The sequence below is a fragment of the Macaca mulatta genome, chromosome 5, assembly GCF_049350105.2.
Source record: "Macaca mulatta isolate MMU2019108-1 chromosome 5, T2T-MMU8v2.0, whole genome shotgun sequence".
Classification (NCBI taxonomy): domain Eukaryota; kingdom Metazoa; phylum Chordata; class Mammalia; order Primates; family Cercopithecidae; genus Macaca; species Macaca mulatta.
The window spans coordinates 98216541-98240562 of NC_133410.1; the positions used below are offsets into that span (position 1 = coordinate 98216541).

General features: G+C 38.4%; 1 protein-coding gene across 14 annotated transcripts in view; it reads right to left on the minus strand.

The window, feature by feature from the left end:
• Nucleotides 1-24022, minus strand: part of FAM13A (family with sequence similarity 13 member A) — a 376873-nt gene that overhangs the window by 170681 nt on the left and 182170 nt on the right. For all 14 annotated transcript variants that reach the window (XM_078002003.1, XM_078002004.1, XM_078002001.1 and 11 more), the window contains one exon: nucleotides 9748-9831. In XM_078002003.1, the coding sequence (XP_077858129.1) occupies nucleotides 9748-9831 (84 nt within the window). The remainder of the gene's footprint in view (nucleotides 1-9747; nucleotides 9832-24022) is intronic.

Consider the following 24022-nt stretch of genomic DNA (forward strand, 5'->3'; position numbering starts at 1 on the left):
AAAGGAGCGCAGCTCATCGCCAGCAACGGATCAAAGCTGGACGGAGAATGACTTTGACGAGATGAGAGAAGAAGGCTTCAGTCCATCAAACTTCTCAGAGCTAAAGGAGGAATTACGTACCCAGTGCAAAGAAACTAAAAATCTTGAAAAAAAAGTGGAAGAATTGATGGCTAGAGTAATTAATGCAGAGAAGGTCATAAACAAAATGAAAGAGATGAAAACCATGACACGAGAAATACGTGACAAATGCACAAGCTTCAGTAACCGACTCGATCAACTGGAAGAAAGAGGATCTGCGATTGAGAATCAAATGAATGAAATGAAGCGAGAAGAGAAACCAAAAGAAAAAAGAAGAAAAAGAAATGAACAAAGCCTGCAAGAAGTATGGGATTATGTAAAAAGACCAAATCTACGTCTGATTGGGGTGCCTGAAAGTGAGGGGGAAAATGGAACCAAGTTGGAAAACACTCTTCAGGATATCATCCAGGAGAACTTCCCCAACCTAGTAGGGCAGGCCAACATTCAAATCCAGGAAATACAGAGAACGCCACAAAGATACTCCTTGAGAAGAGCAACTCCAAGACACATAATTGCCAGATTCACCAAAGTTGAAATGAAGGAAAAAATTTTAAGGGCAGCCAGAGAGAAAGGTCAGGTTACCCACAAAGGGAAGCCCATCAGACTTACAGCAGATCTCTCAGCAGAAACTCTCCAAGCCAGAAGAGAGTGGGGGCCAATATTCAACATTCTTAAAGAAAAGAATTTTAAACCCAGAATTTCATATCCAGCCAAACTAAGTTTCATCAGTGAAGGAGAAATAAAATCCTTTACAGATAAGCAAACGCTTAGAGATTTTGTCACCACCAGGCCTGCCTTACAAGAGACCCTGAAGGAAGCACTAAACATGGAAAGGAACAACCGGTACCAGCCATTGCAAAAACATGCCAAAATGTAAAGACCATCGAGGCTAGGAAGAAACTGCATCAACTAACGAGCAAAATAACCAGTTAATATCATAATGGCAGGATCAAGTTCACACATAACAATATTAACCTTAAATGTAAATGGACTAAATGCTCCAATTAAAAGACACAGACTGGCAAACTGGATAAAGAGTCAAGACCCATCAGTCTGCTGTATTCAAGAGACCCATCTCACATGCAGAGACATACATAGGCTCAAAATAAAGGGATGGAGGAAGATTTACCAAGCGAATGGAGAACAAAAAAAAGCAGGGGTTGCAATCCTAGTCTCTGATAAAACAGACTTTAAACCATCAAAGATCAAAAGAGACAAAGAAGGCCATTACATAATGGTAAAGGGATCAATTCAACAGGAAGAGCTAACTATCCTAAATATATATGCACCCAATACAGGAGCACCCAGATTCATCAAGCAAGTCCTTAGAGACTTACAAAGAGACTTAGACTCCCATACAATAATAATGGGAGACTTCAACACTCCACTGTCAACATTAGACAGATCAACGAGACAGAAAGTTAACAAGGATATCCAGAAATTGAACTCATCTCTGCAGCAAGCAGACCTAATAGACATCTATAGAACTTTCCACCCCAAATCAACAGAATATACATTCTTCTCGGCACCACATCGCACTTATTCCAAAATTGACCACATAATTGGAAGTAAAGCACTCCTCAGCAAATGTATAAGAACAGAAATTATAACAAACTGCCTCTCAGACCACAGTGCAATCAAACTAGAACTCAGGACTAAGAAACTCAATCAAAACCGCTCAACTACATGGAAACTGAACAACCTGCTCCTGAATGACTACTGGGTACATAACGAAATGAAGGCAGAAATAAAGATGTTCTTTGAAACCAATGAGAACAAAGATACAACATACCAGAATCTCTGGTACACATTTAAAGCAGTGTGTAGAGGGAAATTTATAGCACTAAATGCCCACAAGAGAAAGCAGGAAAGATCTAAAATTGACACTCTAACATCAAAATTAAAAGACCTAGAGAAGCAAGAGCAAACACATTCAAAAGCTAGCAGAAGGCAAGAAATAACTAAGATCAGAGCAGAACTGAAGGAGATAGAGACACAAAAAACCCTCCAAAAAATCAATGAATCCAGGAGTTGGTTTTTTGAAAAGATCAACAAAATTGACAGACCGCTAGCAGGACTAATAAAGAAGAAAAGAGAGAAGAATCAAATAGATGCAATAAAAAATGATAAAGGGGATATTACCACCAACCCCAGAGAAATACAAACTACCATCAGAGAATACTATAAACATCTCTACGCAAATAAACTAGAAAATCTAGAAGAAATGGATAATTTCCTGGACACTTACACTCTTCCAAGACTAAACCAGGAAGAAGTTGAATCCCTGAATAGACCAATAGCAGGCTCTGAAATTGAGGCAATAATTAATAGCCTACCAACGAAAAAAAGTCCAGGACCAGATGGATTCACAGCTGAATTCTACCAGAGGTATAAGGAGGAGCTGGTACCATTCCTTCTGAAACTATTCCAATCAATAGAAAAAGAGGGAATCCTCCCTAACTCATTTGATGAGGCCAACATCATCCTGATACCAAAGCCTGGCAGAGACACAACAAAAAAAGAGAATTTTAGACCAATATCCCTGATGAACATCGATGCAAAAATCCTCAATAAAATATTGGCCAACCGGATTCAGCAGCACATCAAACAGCTTATCCACCATGATCAAGTGGGCTTCATCCCTGGGATGCAAGGCTGGTTCAACATTTGCAAAACCATAAACATAATCCAGCATATAAACAGAACCAAAGACAAGAACCACATGATTATCTCAATAGATGCAGAAAAGGCTTTTGACAAAATTCAACAGCCCTTCATGCTAAAAACGCTCAATAAATTCGGTATTGATAGAACGTACCTCAAAATCATAAGAGCTATTTATGACAAACCCACAGCCAATATCATACTGAATGGGCAAAAACTGGAAAAATTCCCTTTGAAAACTGGCACAAGACAGGGATGCCCTCTCTCACCACTCCTATTCAACATAGTGTTGGAAGTTCTGGCTAGGGCAATCAGGCAAGAGAAAGAAATCAAGGGTATTCAGTTAGGAAAAGAAGAAATCAAATTGTCCCTCTTTGCAGATGACATGATTGTATATTTAGAAAACCCCATTGTCTCACCCCAAAATCTCCTTAAGCTGATAAGCAACTTCATCAAAGTCTCAGGATACAAAATTAATGTGCAAAAATCACAAGCATTCTTATACACCAGTAACAGACAAACAGAGAGCCAAATCATGAATGAACTTCCATTCACAATAGCTTCAAACAGAATAAAATACCTAGGAATCCAACTTACAAGGGATGTAAAGGACCTCTTCAAGGAGAACTACAAACCACTGCTCAGTGAAATAAAAGAGGACACAAACAAATGGAAGAACATACCATGCTCATGGATAGGAAGAATCAATATCGTGAAAATGGCCATACTGCCCAAGGTTATTTATAGATTCAATGCCATCCCCATCAAGCTACCAATGACTTTCTTCACAGAATTGGAAAAAACTGCTTTAAAGTTCATATGGAACCAAAAAAGAGCCCGCATCTCCAAGACAATCCTAAGTCAAAAGAACAAAGCTGGAGGCATCACGCTACCTGACTTCAAACTATTCTACAAGGCTACAGTAACCAAAACAGCATGGTACTGGTACCAAAACAGAGATATAGACCAATGGAACAGAACAGAGCCCTCAGAAATAATACCACACATCTACAGCCATCTGATCTTTGACAAACCTGACAGAAACAAGAAATGGGGAAAGGATTCCCTATTTAATAAATGGTGCTGTGAAAATTGGCTAGCCATAAGTAGAAAGCTGAAACTGGATCCTTTCCTTACTCCTTATACGAAAATTAATTCAAGATGGATTAGAGACTTAAATGTTAGACCTAATACCATAAAAACCCTAGAGGAAAACCTAGGTAGTACCATTCAGGACATAGGCATGGGCAAAGACTTCATGTCTAAAACACCAAAAGCAACGGCAGCAAAAGCCAAAATTGACAAATGGGATCTAATTAAACTAAAGAGCTTCTGCACAGCAAAAGAAACTACCATCAGAGTGAACAGGCAACTTACAGAATGGGAGAAAATTTTTGCAATCTACTTATCTGACAAAGGGCTAATATCCAGAACCTACAAAGAACTCAAACAAATTTACAAGAAAAAAACAAACAACCCCATCAAAAAGTGGGCAAAGGATATGAACAGACATTTCTCAAAGGAAGACATTCATACAGCCAACAGACACATGAGGAAATGCTCATCATCACTGGCCATCAGAGAAATGCAAATCAAAACCACAATGAGATACCATCTCACACCAGTTAGAATGGCGATCATTAAAAAGTCAGGAAACAACAGGTGCTGGAGAGGATGTGCAGAAATAGGAACACTTTTACACTGTTGGTGGGATTGTAAACTAGTTCAACCATTATGGAAAACAGTATGGCAATTCTTCAAGGATCTAGAACTAGATGTACCATATGACCCAGCCATCCCATTACTGGGTATATACCCAAAGGATTATAAATCATGCTGCTATAAAGACACATGCACACGTATGTTTATTGCGGCACTATTCACAATAGCAAAGACTTGGAATCAACCCAAATGTCCATCAGTGACAGACTGGATTAAGAAAATGTGGCACATATACACCATGGAATACTATGCAGCCATAAAAAGGGATGAGTTTGTGTCCTTTGTAGGGACATGCATGCAGCTGGAAACCATCATTCTTAGCAAACTATCACAAGAACAGAAAACCAAACACCGCATGTTCTCACTCATAGGTGGGAACTGAACAATGAGATCACCTGGACCCGGGAAGGGGAACATCACACACCGGGGCCTATCATGGGGAGGGGGGAAGGGGGAGGGATTGCATTGGTAGTTATACCTGATGTAAATGACGAGTTGATGGGTGCTGATGAGTTGATGGGTGTAGCACAGCAACATGGCACAAGTATACATATGTAACAAACCTGCACGTTATGCACATGTACCCTAGAACTTAAAGTATAATAATAATAATAAATTTTAAAAAAGAAGAAAAAAAGAAATAACCACTATCAGAGAGGAACTGAAGGAGATAGAGACATGAAAAACCCTTCAAAAAATCAACAAATCCAGGAGCTGCTTTTTTGAAAAAATTAGATAGATCACTGGCTAGACTAATAAAGAATAAAAGAAAGAAGAATCAAATAATCAGAAATAACAAGGGAGATATCACCACTGATCCCACAGAAGTACAAACAAGCATCAGAGAATACTACAAACATCTCTATGCACATAAACTAGAAAATCTAGAAGAAATGTTGAAATTCCTGGACCCATACACCCTCCCAAGACTGAAACAGGATGAAACTGAATCTCTGAATAGACCAATAATGAGTTCTGAAATTGAGGCAGTAAGAAATAGCCTACAACCAAAAAGAGCCCAGGACCAGAAAGATTCACAGCTGAATTCTGCCCGAGGTATAATGAAGAGGTGGTATCATTTCTACCGAAACTATTCCAAAAAATTGAAAAGCAGGGACTCCTCCCTAACTCACTGTATGAGGCCAGCATTATCCTGATACCAAAACCTGGCAGAGATACAACAAAAAAAGAAAACTTCAGGCCAATATCCCTGATGAACATTGATGCAAAAGTTGTCAATGAAACACTGGTAAACAAAATCCAGCAACACATCAAAAAGCATATGCACCATGATCAAGTCAGCTTCATCCCTGGGATGCAAGGTTGGTTCAACATATGCAAATCAGTAAATGTGATTCATCACATAAACAGTATTAAAGAAAAAAAAACACTTGATTATCTCAATAGATGCAGAAGAGGCCTTTGATAAAATTCAACATACTTCATGTTAAAAACTTTGAATAAAAGTTTTTAGGTATTGAAGGAATATACTTCAAAATAATAATAATAATATGACAAACCCACAGCCAATATCATATTGAATGAGCAAAAGCTGGAAGCATTCCCCTTGAAAACTGACACAAAACAAGAATGCCCTCTCTCGCCGCTCCTATTCAACATAGTATTAGAAGTTCTGGTCAGGACAATATGGCAAGAGAAAGAAAGAAAGGGTATTCAAATAGGAAGAGAGAAAGTCAAACTATCCCTATTTGCATATGACATGATCCTATATCCAGAAAACTCCATTATTTCACCCAAAAAGCTTCTTAAGCTGATAAGCAACTTCAGCAAAGTCTCAGGATACAAAAGAAATGTGCAAAAATCATAGCATTCCTATTCACCAACAACAGAGCCAAATAATGAATGAACTCCCATTCACAATTGCTACAAAAAGAATAAAATACCTAGGAATACAGCTAACAAGGGAAGTAAAGGACCTCTTCAAGCAGAACTACAAACCACTGCTCAAAGAAATCAGAGAGGACACAAACAAATATAAAAACGTTCCGTGCTCATGGATAGGAAGAATCAGTATCATGAAAATAGTCATACGGCTCAAAGTAGTTTATAGATTCAATGCTATTCCCATTAAACTATCATTGACATTCTTCAGAGAATTAGAAAACAACTATTGTAAAATTCATATGGAACCAAACATACAAGACAAGCCTAAGCAAAAAGAACAAAGCTGGAGGTATCATGCTACCTGACTTCAAACTATAGTACAAGGCTACAGTAACCAAAACAGCATGGTACTGGTACCAAAACATCATGGTACTGGTACAAAAACAGACACATAAACCAATGGAATAGAATAGAGAAGTTAGAAATAAGACCGAACACCTAAAATTATCTCATCTGTGACAAAACTGACAAAAGCAAACAATGGGAAAATGATTCTCTAATAAATAGTGCTGAGAGAACAGGCTAGCCATATGCCAAAAATTGAAACAGGACCCCTCCCTTACACCTTATACAAAAATTAACTCAAAATAGATTGAAGACTTCTAGGATTTTTATAGTTTTGGGTTTTACATTTGTTGTAAACACTTTACAAGAAAATATAGGCAATACCATTCAGGACATAAGCATGGGCAAAGATTTCATGATGAAAATGCCAAAAGCAATTGCAATATAAGCAAAAATTGACAAATGGGATCCAATTAAACTAAAGAGCTTTTGCACAGCAAAAGAAACTGTCATCAGAGTGAACACACAACCTACAGAATGGGAGAAAATGTTTGCAACTTATTCATCTGATAAAGGTCTGACATCAAGTCGACAAGGAACTTAAACAAATTTATAAGAAAAAAAGTCCTATTAAAAAGTGGGCAAAGGACGTGAACAGACACTTCTCAAAAGAAGACATTTATGTGGCCAACAATCAGGAAAATAACCTTGACATCACTGATCATTAGACAAATGCAAATCAAAACCACAATGAGATACCATTTCATGCCAGTCAGAATGGCTATTATTAAATGTCAAGAAAGAACAGATGCTGATGAGGTTGCAGAGAAAAAGAAATGCTTTTACACTGTTGGTGGAAGTGTAAAGTAGCTTAACCACTGTGGCAGAGAGTATTGATTCCTCAAAGATCTAGAACCAGAAATACCATTTGACCCAGCAATCCCATTACTGGGTATATGCCCAGAAGGATATAAATCATTCCATTATAACAATACATGCACATATATGTTCACTGCAGTACTACTTACAGTAGCAAAGACATGGAATCAACCATAATGCCCATCAATGATAGACTGGATAAAGAAAATGTGGTACACATACACTATGGAATACTATGCAGCCATAAAGAGGAATGAGATCATGTCCTTTTTAGGACATGGATGGAGCTAGAAACCATTATTCTCAGCAAACTAATGCAGGAACAGAAAGTCAAATATTGTATGTTCTCACTTATAAATGGAAGCTGAATCATGAGACCACATGGACACAGGGAGGGGAATAACACACACTGGGACCTGTCGGTGGGGTAGCTTAGGGTGAGGGACATCATCAGCAAGAATAGCTAATGGATGCTGGACTTAATACCTAGGTGATGGTAGGAATCTGTGCAGCAAACACCATGGCACACATTTACCTATGTAACAAGTCTGTACATCCTGCACCTGTACCTCTGAACCTAAAATCAAAGTTGAAGAAAAAAAAGAAATTTTTCTTTTCACTGGCAAAACAATTATGTGCATTTTGGATTTTTTCTTACTAAGGGAAACAAAATTTTACACATTAATGCCTTTATGTTATCATATGTATAGTAGTCCTTATTTTTTCTTGTTAAAATTTATGTAAATACTTTCCATTGATTATGTGCTACTTCATAATTATGAAACATCAATAAAGTGATTTTTATTTTAAAAAATTACAGCTGAACATTTTACTTTATGCCCAGAAGGGAAAATGCATCTCATGCATTTCTATCATGCTTAGAGGTACCCTAGGAAGATTTATTGCACTTGACTATTTCCTACGTTGGAGGCTAGAAAAATTTTTATTTATTTATTTATTTATTTATTTATTTATTTATTTATTTATGAGATGGAGTCTCATTCTTGTTCCCCAGGTTAAAGTGTAAAGGCATGGTCTCAGCTCGCTGCAACCTCTGCCTCCGACATTCAAGCAATTCTTTCTGCTTCAGTCTCCCAATTAGTTGGGATTACAGGAGCCCACCACCCAATCCTGGCTAATTTTTTTTGTATTTTTAGTACAGATGGGGTTTCAACATGTTGGCCAGGCTGGTCCTTTTTCTTTCTTAATAGTAAATATTTTGGCATTTTACTTTTTATATATTTCTTTTCAAAATTTTTTATTTTACGTTTGGGGGTACATGTGAAGGTTACTAGGTAAACATGTGTCACAAGGGTTTGTTGTACATATCAGTACATCACCCAGGTATTAAGCCCAATACCCGATACTTATCTTTTCTGTTCCTCTTCCTCCTCCCACCCTCCACCCTCGAGGAGGTCCCAATGTCTGTTGTTTACTTCTTTGTGTTCATAGTTCTTATCATTTAGCTCCTATTTATAAGTGAGAACATGTGGTATTTGGTTTTCTATTCCTGCGTTAGTTTCCTAGGCATGATAGCCTCCAGCTCCATCTATGTTCCTGCAAAAGGCATGGTGTCATAGAAACAATTGTTATTGAGCAGAAGTAAAAACATCTACTAAAAATTATCACTGTCTGTTCGATAATAGGAGTATCCAAAGAATTTTTGGCTGAATGCAACCACGGATTAAAGGTACTATACAAAAAGTGCTTTTACACCACCAGATCTTCCCACAACACTACCTCATGCCTACTTCCCTGCAAAAACAAACAAATGAAAAACCGAAAGGGTTGAAGGAAATGCAAGCAACAGAACATGGAAACAGGAGAGCATAAAGAACCATGCTGGCTGGGAGCGGTGGTTCACACCTGTAATCCCAGCACTTTGGGAGGCCGAGGCAGGCAGATCACCTGAGGTCAGTAGTTTGAGACCAGTGAGGCCAATATGGCAAAACCCCGTCTCTACTAAAAATACAAAAATTATCTGGGCATGGTGGTGTGCACCTGTAGTCTGAGCTACCCCGAAGGCTGATGCAGGAGAACTGCCTGAACTCAGGAGGCGGAGGTTGCAGTGAGCCGAGATTGTGCCACTGCACTCCAGCCTGGACAATAAAGCAAGACTCTGTCTCAAAACAAACAAACAACAATAACAACAAAAAAAACAAAGAACCATGCTAAAGATTTCACATGGTTGCCTATAGAGCAAACATAGTTTACCTTGGTTTTTGGAGGCGGTTTTGGCATGTCTTTTTCTAAGCCTCTTGTTAAAAGGATGGGCAGGGAATTCTTATAACTGGCCTCCTACAAAAGAAGTATAAAGGAAACATTAGAGATTAAAGAACATTTACCCTAACCAAAAATTACAAGGTAGTGAAAAACAGTTTTTAAGAGAGAGCATTTCTGGATTGAGTTGTTCACATCAGAAGCTGGTGAAATTGTAATATGGAGTGAAAACTTTTCCTCTTATTTGTCATATACAACAGCAAAGTTAAGATGGTGATGGAGTAGGTGGGAAATGTACAGTATGTATATTCAGAGATGATCATTAAAAATCTTACCTGCACTATTATGTCAGTTTATCACATACATATCCACTATAGACAGCTTGCTCTTCTTTTGAGAAGTGAATAGTTAAATCTCCAAAATATCAACCAACAAACTTAAAGTTGCCAACATTCCCCACATTTTACAGATGGATTCTGACTCTTTACATACTTGATCTTAAACAATTTCCTTCAGATAATTTAGCAAACTACTATTAAATAGTGATAGTTTTGTATTAACACCCTGTGGAAGAATATATGAGTATCTGTTTCCAGAATTATTAAACCTCCAAGTCCTTGGTTCACACCAAAACAACATTTACCAAAATAATGGCAGAAATTACAAGGAGGCAGCTGAGGCAGAACTGTATAGATTTATTATTTATTCCTACATGATGAACAGAAATGACTGTAATCTTGTTTGTTTTGTTGTTTCAATAATGCAGAGCCTCACTTCCGAATAGCCATTAACTTGGATAAGCTTTCCATAGATGATTCCATCTCCAAATTAAGATAGGAAAAGAATACATAAAAGGAAAATTACAGACAACAAGAAGGCTAAGGAGAAAGTCAGATTTTTTTCACTTATTCCATAATCCTCTGTATCCCATTTCTTCCCCAACATTCCTGCCATTCAATAATCTAAATCATATATTTTTAAAAGTTTAGTTTATGGCTAACTTGTTATAATCTTTTAAACATAATTTTAGTATATATACTTCACAATATTACTAAAATTTGCTAGACTTATATTCATTTATTTCTAAAGGGAGCAATATATTATTAGGATAAAATGTCCCTAAAGAAAGTAACAACACTACTTATTATTAATAAAGATTGACTCTTATGAGGTATTGGGCACTGCTAAAGACTCTGCATTTATAATGCCATTTTTACCCCCAATAGCCCTATGAGCTAGGAACTATTATCATCATCTCCCCTTTAAGGCTAACACAATGCAGGCTTACAGAAGTTAAGTAAACTTGCCCAAGGTCACAGGGGACTCAAAGATTGTTCTGTATAACTTTAGGGACTGAGCTCTTAATACCTTTATATATTACTCATCTCCAATATACTATACTTGGCATCTTAAACCACTAAGTTGTGGAGCCATAGCATTTTAAAGCCAAAAGAATTTTGTAAAAGTCAACTAGTCGGCCTTCCTGATTTTACAGATGAGGGACTTGGATTCTAAGGTGATGTGTCCAAGATCACATAGACAGTGGCAAAGCTGAGACTCATGTCTGGACCACAAAGCAGTACACAGCACCTGTTCTCAGGGTTGTGCTAGGGACAAACATTCCCAGATGCATAGGGGATTGGAAGCCTCTTCTAAGCTGCAGAGTAGCTGCAGGTACTGCCAACACTCTCAGCTGCCTGTGGCCTCATGTAGCCCTTATGTAAGTACCAAAGGGTACATTTCAGAGATCCCTAAATAAGTGTGCATTCCGGTCCTACCCTTTCCCACTAGTTACAGCACCTGCTGGTGGTAAGCTGCTTTCTGGAAATAGTGAATGAACCCATTCCCGCTTCTGACTCACTGTGAGAGGGATAAACTATATCCAGCATGACATTTAGGAGAGCCAAATGCATAATCCATTGCGTAATTTGACTATGCTTGGATAACACAATTATGCTTTATACTTGTACCCGTTTTTTAAACTACTGGTATGTAAATGCTAGAATATGATGAAAAGAAATAAGGCTGTTAAGGGAAATTAGTAGAAATGGCTGATTTTTGTCTATGACTAAGTGTTTACAAATGCCTATAATTCTTTCTTCCTTATGCATAAAACAGAAGTGACAGTATTTCTTTATTCTATTTTCCAGCCCTGTCTCTGTGAATTAATGGGCACAAGGCTGACAGTCAACTTTTCCCTATAAGTCTCTGAAAGCATTTTTTTCTAAACTCCTATTTGCAAATGTCGCCTACATGAATTATATTTACTTTTTGTTTTACGACTTTAAACTCAGACAATACAGACAAAGTAAAGTTTAGCAGTCCAAGAATGAACTGGCAGATAAAAGATCTAGCTCAGGGAAGAAGTACTATTTATTGATGAAAAGACAAGTCAGCACCTGTTCAGAGTTGCGTTCCCAGTGCCCCATCAGAATGGTGCTGAAACAGCAGCCCCCACGCTTGCAGCAAGCAGCAAGCAGCCAGCAAGGGGGCTGTAGAGCCACAGGACACAGGTAACACCTTCCTGTAAGGCCCATGGTACTTCGATTTCTGGAGAAAAGTTAAATAATTCAACCAGTAGCCTAAGCAAATAACTGGTGATAACTTATTCTTTTAAAACATATATTATGCAGTTAAGTACGAAATACTAAGATAAAACATTTTACAAACCTTTATAAAGCCATTTATATTTGTACATACGTATCTGAGATAGTTGAAAATTTATGTCCACAGCAAAAGTATAAACACAAATGCAAACAGTAGCATTATTCATAATAGCCTAAAAGTGGTGACAATCCAAATGCCCATCAACTGATGAATGGATAAACAAGACATGGTATAGTCACATAATAGAATATTCTTCAGATATAAAAAGGAATAAAGTACTGACACCTGCTACAACATTAATGAACCTTGAAAACATGCTAAGTGAAAGAATACAGACACAAAAGGATATATATTGTGTGATTCCACTGAAATGAAATGTCCAGAATAGGCAAATACTTAGTGACAGAAAACAGATTGATTATTGCCAGGGGCTGGGGGGAGTGGGGAGCGACTGCTAACAGGTCTGATGTACATGAGGTTTCTTTCTTTCTTTTTTTTTTTTTTTTTTGAGACAGGTCTCACTCTGTTGCCAGGCTGGAGCGCAGTGGCGCAATCTTGGCTTACTGCAACCTCCGCCTTCCAGGTTCAAGCGATTCTCCCGTCTCAGCCTCTGGAGTAGCTGGGACTACAGGTGCGCGCCACCATGCCCAGCTAATTTTTGTATTTTTAGTAGAGACAGGGTTTTACCATGTTGGCCAGGATGGTCTTGATATTTTGACCTCGTGATCCGCACACCTCGGCCTCCCAAAGTGCTGGGATTACAGGAGTGAGCCACCGTGCCCGGCTGAGGTTTCTTTGTAGGATGATAAAAATATTCTGGAATTAGGTAATGGTGATAACTGCACAGTTTTGTGAACACACACAAAGCCGTAGATTGTATACTTTATAAGAGTGAATTTCAATGGTATGTGAATTATATCTATATTTTTTACAAAGCCATGTAAAGAAAGTTCCCACATTCTCAAGGCAAAAGAGACCTTGGGCTTGTGTTCAAACTCTTCCTTTAGAAGAACTTTTTGGAAATAGCTTGGAGGGGGATGTTTTGTTTTTTAAGTGTTAAACTGTATGTAGGCATGAAAATTTATTCAACAAATATCAACTGAATCTTATTAATAGTTGGAATGGTTGGTATTCCAATGTTGAGCACTGGAGAATGAAGTGTCAAACTGGACATTAATAGATCATATAAGGTATATCTATATTTATTTTAAACATTTTGTCTACTTACATGAGACTTTTGACTGAACCACTTGGTCACTTTAATGACCTTTGCATAACACCTACTTGCTTAAAACAGCTGTGTCATGGTATTATGAGAACACCAATTAAAAATACAATAAGGAAGGAAAAAATACCTTGTTTATCATGGCTTCTTTTGCTTTACTATTCAACTACTGATGACATTTAAAAATAGAAAAGCCCTCACTGTCCCCTCAGCCTTGCATACTGCTCCCACAGCTCTTTTAAGGCTTGGTCCCTTGTTTCATTCAGGTCTTTGCTAATTTCACTGGAGCAGGTTCTCTTCCCAGGATGCCACCTGGGAAGGGATATTAATCACCACCTCTCTCCTCTTCCACTTGTTGCTCTCTATCCCCTTACGCTATTTGATGTTTCTCCATAGCCCTTAGAAATATCTGACTTTAAACTACACTCTGGTTTTAATTCTTTTTTTTTTTTTTTTTTGAGGTGGAGTCTTGCTCTGTCACCTGGCTGAAGTGCAGTGGCGTGATCTTGGCTCACTGCAACCTCTGCCTCCCAGGTTCAAGCGATTCTCCTGCCTCAGCCTCCTGAGTAGCTGGGACTACAGGTATGCATCACCATGCCCAGCTAATTTCTGTATTTTTAGTAGAGATGGGGTTTCACCATGTTGGCCTGGATGGTCTTAATCTCTTCACCTCGTGATCTGCCCGCCTCGGCCTCCCAAAGTGCTGGGATTATAAGCATGAGCCACCGCGCCCGGCTGGTTTTAATTCTTTATTGTCCATCTCACCCTACTCTGTAAGAGGAGTTGATCAGTCTTGTTCATAAATACATTATATCTACAGAGCCTACAACTAGGTTTGGCACATAGCAGGAGCTCAATCGTTGAGTGACTGAGTAAACTGAATAAATAAAATCCCCTTCAAAACTCCCTGTGCATTCCTCCTGCTTTCAGTCCCTTCTTAATTCCCTTCCTAAATTCCCTTTATGATCCTTCATTCTCTTGCTAATACCCTTAATTTCCTTCCTCCAGTCTCCAATCATTGCTTTCACCTCACAAAAGTATAATGTTAGATGAATCCAGCTATATGCCTTCTCTGTGCTGGGAATGGAGCAACTCAAAGTGGCTGGAAAAAAATTACAGAATTGGTTGACTGGTTTCACATTAAATTTATGACCATAAACTTTGAATGGACCCTCCCTCAGGTACAGCAATTCTGCTATACTTCTTGCGTAACTTGATTTTCCACTTTCCAAGATAGTATTTCTTGTCTTTCCCTCTCTTCTCAAACCCCTTTCTTTCCATTCTTGCTTCATACTTCTTTGGAAAAACAGAAACATTAGAGCAGAAGCTACTCATTGTTATACCATCAAATCTACAAACCTAGCTGAAATCATTCAATCCTCTCTGCCTTCCCTGTTGTTACAATGAGAGATATGACTGGTTGTATCAAAGAGCAATTCCTTTCATACGCACAGTGGATCTCATTTCCTCTCACCTCCCCAAAGGCTGCTCCTTCAGTGGTCTCCTGTCACTCCCTTCCCCACTATGACTATTCCCATCAATCACAAGCATGCTCTGCAGTCATATCTTATTGTTTTTGTTTGTTTATTTTTAAAAGATGCTTCCTTAATCCTACATCTCCCATTAGCTATGGTCCTACTTTTTTTGCTTCCCTTCATAGCAAATTCCTTTAAAACAGCCATCTTCATTCACTTTCTCTGCTTCCTCATCTCCAATTCATTCTTCAATGCCCTAAGATCTGGTCTTTGTCTCACTATTTCACAGAATCTGCCAAAATAGTCACAGCTCAGCCTCCATCTTACTCTTGTTCTTAGTAACATTTAAAGAAAGTGACTATTCTTGAATTACTCTCTTCTCTTAGCTTCCATGATATCACTGGTAGGTGGCTTGTGATGGTTAAATTTAGGTGCCAACTTGACTAAATGAAGAGATGTCCAAAGAGTTGGCAAAACATTATTTCTGGGTATGTCTGTGAGGGTGTTTCTGGAAGAGGTTGGCATTTGAATCAACAAGCTGAGTAAGGAAGATCCACCCTCACCAAATGTCGCAGGCACCATCCAATTGGCTGAGGACATATATAGAAGAAAAAGGCAGAGGAAAGGTGAATTTGCTCTCTCTCCTAGAGCTGGGGCACCCATCTTCTCCTGCTCTTGGACATCAAAACTCCAGGTTCTGCATCCTTTGGACTCTGGACTTGCACCAGCAGTCTCTCAGGCTCTCAAGCCTTCAGACTTAGACTGAGCCATGCTACCAGCTTCCCTGGTTCACCAGATCTTGCAAACAGCATATTATAGAGCTCTTCAGCCTCCAAAATCATGTGAGCCAAACCCCATAATAAATCGCCTCTCTCTTTACACACATACATACACCCCCCGCCCCCCCCCCCACACCTCCTATTGGTTTTGTTTCTCTGGAAAACCTTGACCAATATACAGGGGGAAGACATTTTCCTACTCAACCAGACCAACTCCATATGGTTGGCTGCTGCTCCTCCTCTATACAACAAAGTTACAGTTACATATCTATCGGCTCCTCCTCTATACAACAAAGTTACAGTTACATATCTATTGGTTATTGGTTTATTTTCTGAATCCTCTACTAAAGAGAACTCTAAGCCTGGGCAACATAGGGAGACTCCATCTCTACAAAAACAATAAAATAAAATTAGGCAGGCATGGTGGCACATTCCTGTGGTCCTAGATACTCAGGAACTTGAGGCAGGAGGATCTACTGAGCCCAAGAGGTCCAGCCTGCAGAGCTGTGATCACACCACTGCACTCCAGCCAGGGTGACAGAACGAGATAGAAGAAAGAAGAAAGAAGAAGAAAGAAGATGAAAGAAGAAGGAAGAAGAAGAAGGAAAAAGAAGGAAGAAGAAGGAAGAAGAAGAAGGAAGAAGAGGAGGAGGAGGAAGGAGAAGGAGAAGAAGAAGGAAGAGGGGGAGGAGGAAGGAGAAGAAAGAGAAGGAGGAGAAGGAGAAGAAGCAGAAGCAGCAGAAACAGAAAAAGGAGAAGGAGAAGGAGCAGGAGCAGCAGCAGAAGCAGCAGTATTAGAGGGAAGAGGGAAGAGGAGGAGGAAGAGGAAGAGGAGGAAGAGGAGGAGGAGGATGAGAACGAAGAAGAAGAGGAAGAGGAAGAACAATAAGAAGAAGGCACTGGCGATGGCAAAGAAGGCGGTGGCAAATAATATGTCTCCTTTTACTACTGTGATCACAATTCCATAAAGAAGTGCCTGGTATAGAAGGAACTCAATATGTGTGTGTTGAATAAATGAATGAAGGAAGTTGGAGTGACTCAAGAGTTGATACAGAGAAGTCTTCTTTTCCTAAATGATATGAAATCATTCATCTTGATGGCTTTTAAATACAACCAATATATAATGTTGCCCAAATTTGTGTCTCTGTCTTTGATGTTTCTCCTGAGCCCAAATTACTTACATCTAACTGCCTAATTGGCAACTCTACACTTAGTATGTTCAAACTTGAGCTTATAAATTATCAGCAAAAAAATTTTGTCAGTCTGAGGTTGCAGTGAGCCAAGATTGCCATTGCACTCCACCTGGATGACAGGGTGAGACTCCCTCTCAAAAAAACAAAAAAACAAAAAAACAAAGACTGTCAGTCTTTGAGTCTTCCTTAGATTAGCAAATGTCATCTAGTTGCTCAGGACAATGTCCTAGGAATCTACCTTGATTCCTCCCTTTCTCATACATCTTGCATTCAACCCGCCAAGTCCAGTCAGTACTATCTCCAAAATAAACTGAAATCTGTCTACTCTTCCCTATGTGCACAGCCACCCCAATCATAACCATCACTGTTCACCTAAATTACTTCAAACATCTTGCCTTCTGCAAGCTTTGTACATGTAAATCAGAGGATGTCACTTCTCTACCCTAAATCTTCCAATGATATATCATTATTCCTACAATAAAATCCAAATTCCTTACCATGACCTACACAGTCCCAATGATCTAGCCTATGTCTCTAATCTCATACCATTTGCCCCCTCCTCATTATGCCCCAGCCACCACGGCCTTCTTTTCTGTTCTTCAAATACTGCAAGTCCCTTCCTGCCTCCCAGCATTTGCCCTTCTTATTCCTTCTCCTTGGAATGCTTTTTCACACTGCTCTAGCATAGCTGTGCATTCAATCTTATCTTTCAGCTCCTATGTCACTTCCTCAGAGAGGCCATCTTTAACAACCTCATCTAAAGTGGCTCCTCTAACTATGCTGTTCTCTTCTTAACAGGCTTCACCTTCAACCACAGTACGCACTTTAATTTGTTATTGATTGTCTACCACTCCAAGAAGTCTTTAAGGCTCGTGAGGGGTAAAGATATTTGATCAGTGTATTCTAGTATTCAGTGCATATTTAGTAAAGATTTTTTAATGAACAAATAAAACTGTCAACTTCTACATTTCCCTTCCTTTTAGTATTAATTTCCAACCATTAGAGAATTTTGGTGGACTCTGTGATATTGGGAATAAGATAATAACACACTTTTCTATTTCTGATGGGTAAGGATAGACGTAAAAGAAGCTACATTATGACAGGGAGGAACCACATTTGGTGTGCTGGGGTCAAACTCACAATAGTTGATTTGGTCAGATTTGGTGTAGCAAAAGCCAATGACTGAGGCCTATTACAGGAAAGGGCATGCAGAATAGTGCCACTTTGCACATAACCAGGGTCCAATACATATGACTGGTACATTACAGACCACCCTTTTTAATCCCGCAGAAGTCTCTTCTGCAGTTCATCTGTATCTCAAATGAATCTCAATTTGATTGACTGAAAAAAGCAGATTTCCTTAAAACTCAAAAGAAATACAATGTTATCTTTACATTAATGAAAGGAATAAGCTTAATTTTAAAATAGCACTTTCTAGATCTTCACTATATATTTTTGGAAAAACTCTGTAATTTTCTGGCTTGGCCCAGGGAAGTAGAAATGGGAGGATGAGAAGTAGTCAAATTCTACATAGAATTTTGAACTAATTGTAATTACTTTATGAACTGCAACAATAATAGTCACAGGTACAACCTTATGAATTATATACCTTATGAAACACAATTATAATTTTAATTGTGTTTAAGTCTATTAAAAATTACCCTACAGAAAATGGCAACCAGTCATTTCCACGTAAAGAAAAAAATGAAAATTAATTGCAGCAGGGGTGGTCAAATTAAATCAAAGCTTTATTGTCCAGTGCTACGGTTTGAGTATTTGTCCTCTCCAAAAGTCATATTGAAATTTAAGCCCCAGCGTGGCAGTGTTGAGAGGTGGGGCCTTGAAGCAATGATTGGGTTTTAAGAGCTCTCCCCTCATGAATAGATTAATTCATTTGTGGATTAATAAATTAATGGGTTAATGAATTAATGGGTTATTATGGGAGCAGGATTAGTGGCTTTTGCATCCTCTCTTGCTATGTGACCTCTGCACATGCCAGCTCCCCTTCCCCCTTCCACCATGAGAGGAAGCGGCCTGAAGCCCTTGCCGGAAGCAGATGCTGGTGCTATGCTTCTTGTGCAGCCTGCAGAACTGTGAGCCAAAGAAACCTCTTATCTTTATAAATTAAAAAAAAGAAGAGGAAGAGAGATCTGAACTAGCACACTTAGCCCCCTAACTATGTGATGCCCTGTACCACCTAGAGCAAGAAGGCCCTCAACAGATATAGCCCCTTGAGCTTGGACTTCTCAGCCTCCAAAACTACAAAGAATAAATTACTTTTATAAATGACTGCATTTCAGGTATTCTGTTATAAGCAAGGGAAGATGGACAAAGAAATCAAGCATCATTAAGCTCTAAAGTTTGGACTCTCAGTCTTAATATTATTATAATCCAATATAGAGCTTTCCTTCAGCTCCTATATCACCTCTTTGGAGAAGCTCCATCTAACAACCTCACCAAAAAAAGCTTTCCCTAGTTATGTTTTTCAACCTGCTTTACTTCTGTCACAGTACTTATTGAATTGAGATTGGTTTAGATGTCCATGTGTTGCTCTGATCTGTTCCTAATAACTGTGCTGTCCTTTGATCATCGAACCCACCATGCTTTCTCATTTAACAGTCTTGACTTAGAGAAGCTCTACTTTTTATTTATTTGCACAGAGGTTTAAATAATGATCCACTACCATATGCAAGTGTGCAAGTGCCTGACTCAGGGCCTTTGTACTTGCCGTTCCTTGTGCTTAGAATGCTCTTCCTCCAAAAGTTTGTATGGCTTGCTCTGCCACGTCATTTAGATCCCCACTCAAATGCTCCCTAGCCTAGGGGTCTTCCTTCACTTCTCTACACAAAAAAGCTCCCCAGCTCCCTTCTCTCCCACCAACTCATATACAGTACCATTAATTTCAAGAGTGTATCATGGTTTAATTTTTTTTTTTTTTTTTTTGCAGAATCTATCATCAGATGACATAGTAACTTCCTTAATTGTTTATAGTCTGTGCCCATCCCGCTAAAAGGTAAACTTCATGAGAGCAGGTATTATTTTTTAATTCACTGTTATTTTTAAAGCTCATAGAATATCAGCTGGCTAACAGGCATTCAATAAATGCTTGAATAGCTGATTAGACTGATGAGTCAAAAACAACCTCTTCCAACTCCTCTTCTTCAGTTTATCCTACACATGAATGCCAAATTAATTTTTTCTACTTTATTACTCTTAGTCTGTTTTGTGTTGCTATAAATGAACATCTGAGGCTGGGTAATTTATAAAGAAAAAAGATTTATTTGGCTCATTCTGGAAAGTTAAGTTTGGGCATCTGCATATGGTGAGTGCCTCATGAAGGAAGGCAAAAGGGAGACAATCTGTGTAGAGATCATATGGCAAAGGGGCGGGGGTGCCAGGCTCTTTTTAATAACCAGCTCTTGCAGAAACTAATACAGTGAGAACTCACTGACTTCCAAGGGAGGGCATTAATCTATTCATGAGGAATCCACCCCCATGACCCAAACACCCCCCCATTAGGTCCCAACTCCAACGCTGAGGACCAAGTTTCCACATGAGATTTGGTGGAGACATACAAACTACATCCAAACCATAGCCAACTCCAATTCAAGTTATTCCTTTCCTGGAAACTTTTAATTACTGCTGCCCATCATCACATTTAAATTCTTATTGCTGCCATCCAACACATTTCCACCCACCCTTCTTGTCATATCTACCCTACATGAACTTTATAATTGGGGTCACATGCTACTTGTGCTAATTACTTACATGCTTATCCCATTTTCCATCCTTGATCTCAGATGCTTAAAGGACTTTTCAATCTTTTCTCTCTTTATGGTGCTGAAGTAGACAATTAATATCTTTGTATGTCCAACACTCATTCTCCCTTCTTTGGAGGAAGATGTAGTTTTAGGAAACCACTCTTCTCCTATTGGATACAGTGTTTCAATAAAAGTGTATCTCTGAGGAACAATTGGACATGTCTTCCAAGAACTTCCAAATATCAATCAGATACCCATTCACTATAATTTTCACCAGAAATGAGAAGACTCAAAAACTGAGAATAGCTAAAGCTGACTCTCCCAGTGGCAGTCTGTTGAAGACACTGTTTGGCTCTCACAACACCTGCTGCCCAGAACCTTATAGCTGTCAGCTGTCTTGGTAAGGGTCCTCTGGGAAGTCTGGTTTGTAGAAATTCCTTTCCTTTCCTTTTGTCAAATTTTTCCCAGAGTTGTTTTTTGTTGCTTTCAACTAAAGAAAGTACTTTGAGTTACACAAATATTTATTATAGTGTCTTTTATATTGTGGGCACTGAAGAGAAAATTATGAATTGAAATCATGCAGTATTGATGGTAATGATAATCAAATTAATAAACAACACTGGCTATCACATATATAGTAGTTACTACGTGCATGGTTTTCTTCTAAGTGCTATTACACATTTACTCATTTTATCCTCACAACAATCCTATGAAATATGTGCTTTTACTACCCAAATTTCATATGTAAGGAAAGTGAGGTACAGAGAGTCTGAGTAACTTGTCTAAGGTCCTACATCTAGTAAGTGGTAACACTGGAATTTGAAGCCAGGCAGTCTGTCTCCAAAACCTGCTCTCACCTGCACAGAACACTGCCTCTCCTGAAGAGTCCTTCCTATTTAATGAGATCAGGAAACAACGCACGTTAGGTAAGTCCCAAAGCAAACTAAAGTAGGAAATCATAACAAATAATCTTTCATGTACGATCTGTCTTGTACAAGCCACAATCATAATGTGTCACCTATATATTGGAGTGGAAATACATGGAGTGAAAATATGAAGCCTTTAATCATTATTAGGTCTTTCCTAAGTATTCAACTAAGGTTTTGAGGCAGTGGCAACGCTTTGTGTATTTCATATCATTTACTCATCTTCTCCCTCTGGGCATCAGGAAAGCCATTTTCAGCCTCTCTTCCAGTTAGATTGGGAGCCACATGACAAGCCACTTCTAGATTTGGCCATAAAAATATTCCAAATTATTTTCATCCTCCTGTTTCTCTGATAAGGCAAACTTTGATGGTAGCTGGTCTAAGATGAGGAGGGCTCCTCAACCCACTGGACTGCAAAGTGAATGAGAAATACATTTTGATTGTGTTAAGCCATCAAGGTTTTAGAATCTTTTACAGAAGCTTCCATTAACTACTCTGACACTATTTTCCCATAAATAGCTAATTGTTGTATTCACACTACATTTGTTTAACTAAATTATATAAGTACCATAAAAAAACAATAATTGGCATAAACAGGTTTGAAAACAAACACGATTGACTCCTGGTCAGCATACAGTAAAACTGGTATTGAGCAGGTGTATAAGAGAGTCACCTATTAGTCACAAGAATTAAGGGTTGACATGTACAGCAGTCAGTATGTCTTAAAAAAGAATGCACAGAATTAATTCACCTGGCAAATTAGGTAGTTGGAAGTCTGTGAAGCAAACTTTTATTGTATGCACTAGAGATGTGAACAATTATTAATGCTCAGAATAGTTACTATGACTTTCTTGAAGGAAATTTGAGTTAACTTTCACTTAAACGTGTTGTAATTTAATGGATGTTTTGAGTAAATATAAAGAACTAGAATAAGTGTTTTAGAAGATACAAGAATGTATGAGTTGATTCACAACAAAGATAAATGCCAACATATAAGTAAATATGAGATATTGTTCTTACCCTAGAAAAACTTACAACACAACATGAAAGGAAAAAAACCTCAACTTATCCAAGGCAGAATGTTCTAACAGAAGGAGAAAGAAAGTGCCACAAGACAACAAAGGAGATGAGGATTAACTCTACCTGGAAGCTGGAGAGGGCTTCACGGAGGGGGTAGAATTTGAGATGTCTCAGTTGGACCTGTACCAACTTAACCAGAAGCAGACCTTGCCACGAGGATTGACAGCAAGTAGTTTATGCGGGTGGTTCTGTGGTGGAATGGGGGTGATAATAGAGGGAGAAAGGGAGCCAACAAGAAATGTCACTATTAAGCTCCCACAGTGGTTCTTAAGCTTAAATTTAGGGGAGAGCTCGGGGAACAGTGTAAAATATACACCCCTAAATAATTCTAATTGAGGAGTAAAGCAGCTGGGAATTTATACCCCTCCAGTTTTCAGCCATGGATAAGGCTTACCCCCATCACTGGAAGAATGTTCATTTCTAGGCACTTCCAGGCCACAGAAGTATAACTTCCATCCTGAGGAGATCAACTGAAGAATATATCAGAAACTCAGTTTTATAGAAAATGTAAGTGATCTTTAAAAACCTCAAATATTCACTTGCCATTTACTGAGTGCCTCCTATTTGCCAAATATACACAGTATAATGATTTAAAGTAGTCAACTTCTTTAATAAACAGTTCCAAAGTTTTGCCATCTCACTGGAAACAGTTTAAAGGATACATAGCATAATGGCGTCTTCATAAGCAAAAGCAATTTAGTCTGTCTTCTGTTAATTATTCCTTATAATAGGAAAGAATGTAATACCTGGCAATGTGTTACATCTAATGATTCATGAGAAGACACGACTTTCTAGTGTTTACCTATAATCACTCTATAAAACAAAATGTCTGGGGAGAAGAAATTAACAGCAATCTGAATTGTAAATATATGTGTATGATCTAAAAATTGGAGCCATAAAGCATTCCAAACTATGAAGTAACTTTTAATATTACTTTTATTACTTAATGCTTTACACTTCTTGCTAATCTAATTAGTTTCTACTACTAAAAGGTGCCCATTTGAGTAATTCAAGCAAACAACCCTCTATTATGCTATTAAAAATTTTATTTTTATATAATTAGGGGGACAGGTGCATATTTCTTACATGCATATATTACACAGTGGTGAAGTCTGGGCCTTTACTATGTGTACACACACCCACACACACACACATTTTCTTTATTCAATTCTCCCTTGATGGACACCAAGGTTAATTCTATCTTTGTTATCGTGAATAGTGCT